This window comes from Orycteropus afer, unplaced genomic scaffold (assembly GCF_000298275.1).
Source record: "Orycteropus afer afer isolate SDZICR_OR568_19922 unplaced genomic scaffold, OryAfe1.0 scaffold00309, whole genome shotgun sequence".
Lineage (NCBI taxonomy): Eukaryota > Metazoa > Chordata > Mammalia > Tubulidentata > Orycteropodidae > Orycteropus > Orycteropus afer.
The window spans coordinates 2,198,509-2,207,532 of record NW_006921896.1 but is presented as its reverse complement, the minus strand read 5'-3'; the positions used below and the strand labels follow the sequence as shown (position 1 = coordinate 2,207,532).

At 38.3% G+C, this 9,024-nt stretch overlaps 1 protein-coding gene across 1 annotated transcript in view; it reads left to right on the top strand.

Annotated features, from left to right (window-relative positions):
• Positions 1–5,583, top strand: part of HERC5 (HECT and RLD domain containing E3 ubiquitin protein ligase 5) — a 125,734-nt gene extending 120,151 nt beyond the window's left edge. The window contains exons 20-21 of the mRNA XM_042782412.1: positions 3,300–3,313; positions 5,378–5,583. Coding sequence (XP_042638346.1) covers positions 3,300–3,313; positions 5,378–5,583 — 220 coding nt within the window. The remainder of the gene's footprint in view (positions 1–3,299; positions 3,314–5,377) is intronic.
• The last annotated feature ends 3,441 nt before the right edge of the window (positions 5,584–9,024 follow it).

Genomic DNA, 9,024 nt, shown 5'->3' with positions numbered 1-9,024 from the left:
GTTATATCCTTTAACCCTACTTATTCACTCTGTACACTGAGCAAATAATCCAAGAAGCTGGATGAAGAAGAATGTGGCATCAGAATTGGAGGAAGACTCATTAACAACCTGCAATATGCAGGTGACAAAACTTTACTTGCTTAAAATGAAGATGACTTGAAGCACTTACTGATGAAGATTAAAGGCTACAGTCTGGAGTGTAGATTACATATCAACATAAAGAAAATCCTCACAACTGGACCAATAAGCAGCATCACAACAAATAGAGAAAAGAAGGAAGTTGTCAAAGATTTCATATTACTTGTTTCCACAGTCAACACCAATGAAAGCAGCAGTTGACATCCAATGACATATTGCACTGGGCACATCTGCTGCAAAGACCTCTTTCAGCTGCACAGGAGCAGAGAAGTCTCTTTGAAGACTAAGGTGTGCCTAACACAAGCCATGGTATTTTCAATTGCCTCATATGCACGTGAAAGCTGGACAGTGAACAAGGAAGACTGAAGAAGAGTTGATGCTTTTGAGTTGTGGTGTTGGCAAAGAATACTGAAAGTACCATGGCCTGCCAAAAAAAACAAACAAATCTGTCCTGGAATAAATGCAGCCAGAATGCTCCTTGAAATTTAGAATGGCCTGACTTTGCCTTACTTTGGTCATGTTGTCAGAGGGAACCATTCCCTGAAGAAGGATATCATGATTGGTAAAGTGGAGGGTCACCAAAAAAGGGGAAAGCCCTGAACAAGATGGATTGACACAGTGGCTGCAACAGTGGGCTCCCACAGAGCAAGGATTGTGAGGCCGACACAGGACTGTACATTGTTTTGTTCTGTTGTACATAGGGTTGCTATGACTTGGAGCCAACTCGACAGCACCTAACAACAACAACCATCTGCCAGTAGAGGTAGTTTTACTTCTTCTTTGCCAGTTTGGATACTTTTTATTTCCCTTTCTTGACTTATTGTTCAGGATGGGGCTTTCAATACAATATCGAATAAAATTGGTTACAAATGGTATCCTTGTCTGACACTCATTCATAAGGGAAATATTTTCACTCTCTCTCCATTGAGACCAATGTTACCTGTTGCTTTTGTTTATATGCCCTTAATTATGTTGAGGAATTTCCCTTCTATTCCTATTTTATTGAGCATTTTTATCAGGAATGGGGGTTGGATTTTGTCCAATGCCTGTTTTGTGTCAATTGATATGATCATATGGTACTTCTCTTTTGTTTTATTTATGTGGTGGATTACATTGGTTGTTTTTCTGATGTTGAACCATCTTTGCATACTTGGTGTGAATCCCCCTTGGTCATATTATTTTTTGATTTGTTGTTGGAGTTTGCTGGCTTTGGTTTTGTTGAGACTGTGTATATCTATGTTCATGAGGAATATTATTCTATAATTTTCTTTTTTAGAGGTGTCTTTGCCTGACTAGGTATCAGCATTATTCTCCCTTCACAAAATGAATTTGTAAGTATTCCCTCTTCCTATAGTCTGGAATAATTCAAGTAGAATCGATGTCAGCTCTTCTCTGAATGTTTGGTAGAATTTGCCAGTGAAGTCATTTAGGCTAGAACTTTTTTGTATGTATTGGTGGTTTTTTAACGACTTGTTTAATTTCTCCTTTTGTGACAGGTCTGTTCAAATTTTCTACCTCAGTCTGTGTTAGTTTAGGTAGGTAGTGTGTTTCTAGAAATCTGCCCATTTCTTTTAAGTTTTCAAATTTATTGGAGTACAGTTCTTCATAGTATTCTGTTATTATCCTTTTTATTTCAGTTGGTTCTGTTGTGAGGTCACCCATTTCATTTATTATTCATGTTATTTTCATCTTCTCCTTTTATCCCTTGTTAGATTTGCTGATGGTTTGTTAATTTTATTAATCCTTACAAAGAACCAAGTTCATTTACATCAGTATAATTATCGATAGGTTTGAATTTATTGCTGTAATTTTCTGTGTGTTTTTGTGGAGCTGCTATTCACTTGGTTCCATATAATTTTCTGTGCTGAGCTAATTTATAGATTATCTTATCATTTCCTTTATTGCTATTGTTTTGTGTTTGCTAAATTTTTGTAACTTTGTTATTTTTATTTTGGTGAGAATGTTTATTAATTTTCTTTTAGGTTACCCTGTAATTATTATTTTCATTCCAAGTTTAAAACAGTCTGTTCTATCTTGAGATCTTCTTGACTTCTTCTCCATTTGGAAGTTCTGTAACTACACTGTTTATTCCCTCTTTTTGGGTTGTATTTGTCCTCATTTAAAAATTTATATCTGGTCTATTTTCAGTCTCCTAGGTTTATTTTACTTGAGATAGATATTTCTATATCTCAGTTGGTTTCTGTGTGATGTCATGTGTGTTGATCTCAGATTGTTATCTGCCATTATTGATATTCTGTCCAAAGGATTCCCTTTAGCATCTCTTGTAAGGTTGATCTGTTCTTTGGCAAATTCTCTTAATTTCTGTTTATCTGGAAATGTCCTAATTTCACCATTGAATTTGAGGGACAGTTTTTCTTGATATATCATTCTTGGTTGGCAGTTTTTTTCTTTGAGGGTTACATATATGTCATCCCATTGCCTTTTTTTTTTTTTTTAATTGTGATTTGGGTGAAAGTTTACAGAGCAAATTCACTTTCCATACAGCAGTTCACATACACTTTGTCTCATGACATTGACTACAATTTACCATAATTCAACAGCTCCCCTCTGACTTCCCCCCATAGTTACTTCTTCCCTGTGTTCATCCCTTCATGCACTCCTGCCCCCTGAGCTGTCTCCCTGTACATACACAGCCCTTCTATTCTCACATGATTGTTCTCTCCAAGGAGTGTATCTACCTAATGTAAATGTTCACCTCATATGCCTGTCTTTTGTTTGGCTGGAAGCCACAGAAGTGCGTTCACCCATTGCCTTCTGGTCTCTATCATTTCTGCCAAGAAATCAGAGTTCAGTCTTCTTGGCTGTCCTTTGTAGATAATTTGTCTTTTTTTCCTGAGCTACTTTCAGAATTCTTTGTCTTTGAAGTTTTGTTATGATATGTCTTGGTGATTTTCTTTTGATTGTGTCCTATTTGGGGTTCATTGAGCTTCTTAATGCATATCTTCTCATTTCTCATCATATTAGGGAAATTTTCTTCCAAGAAATCTTTGACTATTTTCTCTGGTTTTCTTTGGTCCCTTCCTGTTCTGAAATTCTTATCACATGTAAGTTATTACTCTTGATGGTGTCGCATATAAGTATTAGGGTTTCTTCTTCTTCTTCTTTTTTTTCATTCTTTTTTCTGATTGTTCCTCTAACAGAATAGTATTGAGAGGTTTGTCTTCAGTATTGCTGATTCTGTCTTCCCTTGATAAAATTCTACTCCTTTGCCCTTTCAATGTGTTATCTATTTCTGAAACCTTAATATTCTGAAGTTCTATTTGCTGTTTTTATGTGGTTTCTAATTTTTCATTTATTAAATTCTTCTAGAATTTTGCCTGTGTTTTCTATGATCTTTCTCTTGATCCTTTGAAGGTACCTAAACAAAATTATGGGAGCTCTGGTAGAGTAGTGCCTCAGGCACTTGACTGCTAACCAGAAGGCTGGTGGTTCAAACCCCCCAGCCACTCCTCAGAAGGAAGGTTGGGCAATCTACTTCCATAGTGATACTGCCTCGGCAGCACAAGGAGAGGTCGCTATGAGTCAGGTCCGATTCCATGGCACATTAACAAAAACAACAACAACAAATGTAATTACTTTGAATTCCTTAACAGGTAATTTCAATGCCATTTCTTCCTGAGGAAAGTTTTCTGGTTCTGTAGTTTGTTCATTTGTTTATGCTACTCTGTGTTGCTTTTTTGTGTAAAATGAGATTGTCTGTTGTCTTCAAGACATTACGGTGGTGTGGTATTTTTATTTAATTGGTTATGATATGTTAGTGTATTTTGCTCAGATATATTTTGTTTTGTTATGTTGGGGTCAGTGTGTGACTCTTTTTGCTAGTTTGACAGCACTTAGGCACTCACTGCCTATCCTGGTGGGTGCGGTAGAGGATGGGAGCTCACGCTTGTAGTTCTCTGCTTGCTGTTCATGTAGAGCAGTTGAGAGTGGGTTGGGCTAATGTTGGACACCATCTATCATTGAGCAGTCAGTGCAGGAACTGGTGGTGGCCCTTACCTAGTGGGTAGGGCTGCAGGAGGTACAGGTGTGGTTGGGCAATGTGGGCATGTTGCTTTCTATTGCCAGCTGCTGGCCTGAGTACATGTGCAGTCCTCTGCAAGTAGAACCAATTATGAGGTTACTGCCTCTAGGAGCTCTAGTGGCATAGTGCCTAAAGCATTTAACTGCTTACCAGAAGGTTGATGATTCAAACCCACCAGCCACTCCTAGGAAGGAAAGTTGGGCAATCTACTTTCATAGTGATGCTGCCTCAGAAACTCAAGGAAGGGTCACTATGAGTCAGATCTGACTTGATGGCAGTGTGTGTGTACATGCATGTCTCTATTGGAACACTGCTTGCTAAAATTGAAAATGTGCATGCTGTGTCAGGCTAGTTGACTATTTACAGCTCCGTTTGTCTCCTGTTCACTGTTTTCATTCAGTTTCTTCTTCTAGTTGGTATTTGATCCACTTCTTTATCATTTCCTTCAAAACTTATAGTTCCAGGAGTATCATCTGTATGTGTTTCATTTGGTTGCCCGTGTCTTTGATGTAGAAAGTCTGAGTGGCTTGCCTAGTCTGCCATCTTGCCAGAAGTCCTTGTTCTTATTTTTATGGGTAATATTGTATTGAAAGATACTTATACTTCTCCAGAAGAACAGCATAACTTTCCAGTGTCACCACTTCTAGGACATTTCTGTTCTGGCCTAACAGTTCCCTTGTCTATATACCCCAGAGATCACCTTGAACCTTAATATCTCCAGGCTTTCTCTGAAGTTCCTTCCCAAACTGTTCTGTACCTTCACCAACTTCCTTGTTGCCTCTCTAAACCTTTTCGCATTTTAACTGTCCATGTTAATTCCAAACTCTGGAATGTCTTCTCAGTAACCCTAGCCTGACTCTATCTTTCTTTTTATATAGCATTTACACTCAGGAGGTTATTAACTCCATGGTACTTGTTTGGCTGCCCTATAATACCTTTTAAATTTTATATACCTTTTTATATTTTATATACCTTTTAAATTTTCTCTTGCTAATTGTGTTTTTCTGCACAAGAGTCTAATATTCCCAACCAGACTGCAGCGTTCTTGAGAGCAGTGACTATTCTAATACAGCCTCCAACACACTTTCTAACCTGGGACTCTGCAGATAGACCCTCATTAATTATTTTTGAATAAACAGATTTTTGTATATATGAAGATTTTGTTCTTTATGTCTAAACCAATTTTATTCTCTTTAGTGTTTCTTACAGGAACTGACAGACTACAATTTAAAGAGTTAAAGAATATGAAAATAACGTTTTGCTGCCCTGAAAATTGGAATGAAAAAGATCCCATAAGAGTACAGACATGTGTTAGTGTCCTCTTTCTCCCTAAATATTCAACAATGGAAAGAGTGGAAGAAGCACTTCAAGTAGCCGTCAACAATGACAGAGGATTTGGCTGATCCTTTATCACCTTTGTTGTTGTTATGTGCCGTCAAGTTGGACCCGACTCACAGCGACCCCTCCTTGGGTTTCTGAGGCAGTATCACTACAGAAGTAGATTGCCCAACCTTCCTTCCGAGGAGTGGCTGGTGAGTTTGAACCGCCAGCCTTCTGGTTAGCAGTCAAGTGCCTTAGGCACTATGCTACCAGAGCTGTAAATATTTTTAAATAAAATTAAGAACTCAAAAATTAACATACAAGTCTTGATCCCTATTCAGTGTTTACCTGTATGGCTGCAATGGATGCTCAATATCTTTAATTATATATTTTAAGGAGGAATTTTAAAATTTATTTGGGAGTTTTACTCCATAATTACTGGCTATTATTCCATTTTTGTTGCTTAGCTTAGTGAATGGGCAATTTCAAAAAATTTCCACCAGAGAGTTTAACTGGGCTTGGGGACTTAGAATCATAGTCACAGGGGACATCTAGGTCAATTGGTATAACATAGTCCACAAAAAGTAATGTTCCCCATCCTACTTTGTTGAATAGAGACTGAGGTCTTAAAAGTTTTTGAGCAGCCATCTAAGATGCAACTATTGGTCTCTCCCTGACTGTAGGAAAAAAACTAAAGAAAATGAAAGATGCAAGGAAACCATTAGTTCAAAAGATTAATAGCCCATGTGAACCTCATCCTCTTCTGCCCTGTGACCAGAACTGGATGATGCCCAGCTACCACTACTGCCCACTCTTACTAAGATCACAAAAAATGTGGGAGAAAAATGTGGAATAAAACAAAATAATTTTTGAAAGACCAGTATTACTGGTCTGATAGAGCTGATGGAATCCCCAAGACTATGGACCTTAGATAGCCCGCAGACCTAGAACTGGCTCAACTTTTAGCCAAACAATATGCAGGCCTAGAAAGTGAAAAATTACATCAGGGAGGAATGCACTTCTCAGAATAATAAACCATAAGAGACAAAAAGAGTAGCATTTGCCCCAAAACAAAACTCAGAAGGCAGAAAGGGGCAGGAAAGAAGGACAAATGAAAATGGGGAACACAGGGAGGAAGTGGGAAGAGTGTTTTTACACTGAGAAGATTGAAATCAACTTTATGGAACAAAATGTGTGTAAAATTGAATGGAAAACTAATTTTCTGTGTAAAATTTCACCCCAACCACAATAAAATGTTAAAAAAAAAAAAAAAATTCTACCAGGAATACGACCTGCTTTCTCCACTGCTATTCAGCATAGTGCTGGAAGTTCTGGCCAGTGCAGTTAGGCAAGGAATATAAATAAAAGGCAACCATATTGAAAATGAAAAGTGTATAAATACATGATTAACGAAACACAAAACCCATTGCCAGCAACTTAATTCCAACTCATAGTGACCCTGGAGGACAGAGTAGAACTACCCTATGAAGTTTCCAGGCTGTAATCTTTACAGGAGCAGACTGCTACATCTTCCTCCTGTGAAGCACCCAATGCATTCAAACTGCTGACTTTTCACTTTGCAGCTGAGTGCTTAACCACTATGCCACCAGGTCTCCTTTTAGACATGATACAAATATATAAAAAATCTTAGAAGAATACACACACACACACATGTTAAAGCTAATAAAATTGGCAAAGTTGCAGAATACCAGATGAATACACAAAAATCAGTTGTTTCCATACACAATGAACAATCTGTTAAGAAAAATGAACCTGTTTACAGTTGCATCCAAAACAATGTAATATGTAGGAATAAATTTAACCAAGGATGTGAACGACATGTTCACTGGAACTACAAAACATTGCTGAAAAAAAAGAGAACCTAAGTAAATGGAAAGCTATCTCATGTTCATGGATTTAAGAAGATTTAATATTGTTAAGATGGCAATACTGCCACAATCAATCTACAGATCCAAATCAACCTTTACCAAATTCCAATGGCTACCTTTGCAGAAATGGGAAAGTCAGTCCTCAGATTTGTATGAAATTGCAAGGAGTCCCAAAGAGCGAAAACAATTTTGAAACAGAAGAACAAAGTAGGAGGACTCACATTTCCTGGTTTCAAAACTAATGACAAAGCTACTATAATCAAAACTGTGTGGTACAGGCATAGACCAACTAAATACAACTGAGTCCAGAAACAAACCCATAGATCTATGGCAATTGAATTTTGGCAAGGGTGCTACAATGATACATTAATGGATGAGAAACAGCATAAATCTGATTTCCAAAAGATAAAATCGATCATATTATTGCTTTCCCATTTCTCAGTCATTTTTGACACCAGCTGCCCATACGGTACACTATCTATGACTTTAGCTACTCAGAGTTAAGGCAGATCTCACCATTTAAAAGTACTCTATCCTTTTGTACTGACAAATAGGCAGATGCCAGCTGCAAGTTTGAGAGTACACAAAACACCCTCACTTTCACCTGGTGGCTCCCTCTTCTCCTTTGGATTAAATAATTTGCTGTAACAACTCTCAGAACTCATGGAGAGTACTATAGTACATCTACCAGTTTTATAGTAAAAGGCTACAAGTCCCAATTATCATAAGAAAGAGATGAATAGGCAAGATCTGGGAGGCCCCCCAACATGGAGCTGCTGTGTCTCAGGGGGCATGTCACCCTCCCTTTGCTGAGCAGGAAGCTCTCTGAACCTTAGTAATCTAGGCTTTTATTGGCCAGTCCTACATGATAGGCTAAATCGTACCTCCCTCCTGAGGCTAGTTGATAACGGCCTCCCAGGTGAATCTTTTCTGGTCTGTCTAGCCTCCATTCACCAACATAAATCCTTAAGTGGGACCTGGAAAGTCCCAGAATGTGATAGTTGCAGCTGTGTATCAACTTGGCTGGACCACAATTCTGTGTGGTTTAAGCAATTGTAATATGGGTTGTTCCAATGATGCGATAAGATGTATATGTTTTCAGCGGCCAATCCGTTGAAAGGGAGTTTCCCTAGGGGTGTGGCCTGCTTCCAGTATTTCTTATGGACATCCTGGGAAAAGAAACACTCTTCTGTGGATTGGGATTCTGTTGTGCTGCCTACTAATGTCTGTGAGTGAACAATCTACCATTCGGCCTGGAGATCTTGGATTCGTCATTCGTTGGAGTCAACAGCCAGTATACTGCCTGCCAACCATGATCTCTTCAAGCAGCTGCATGAGTCAGGAAGAGCCTCTACCTTGATGTTTGATCCAAGAACTTGGGACTTGCCAGCTTCTATAAGGGTGTGAGCCATTTTCTTAAGATAAATTTTCCTTTCTCTCTATATATAAGCTTTACTAGTTTTGTTTCTCTAGAGAACCCAGTCTAACACAGAGAACTCCAATGGATATTTTTCTGGAGCCAACCACAAAAGCCACCTTACTTAGATTAGAACTAAGTCATTTGTCCCACAGATGCCAAGACAATTCGGTGAGCAAAGAATAAACATATAGTGCTGGGACAACTGGATACCCACA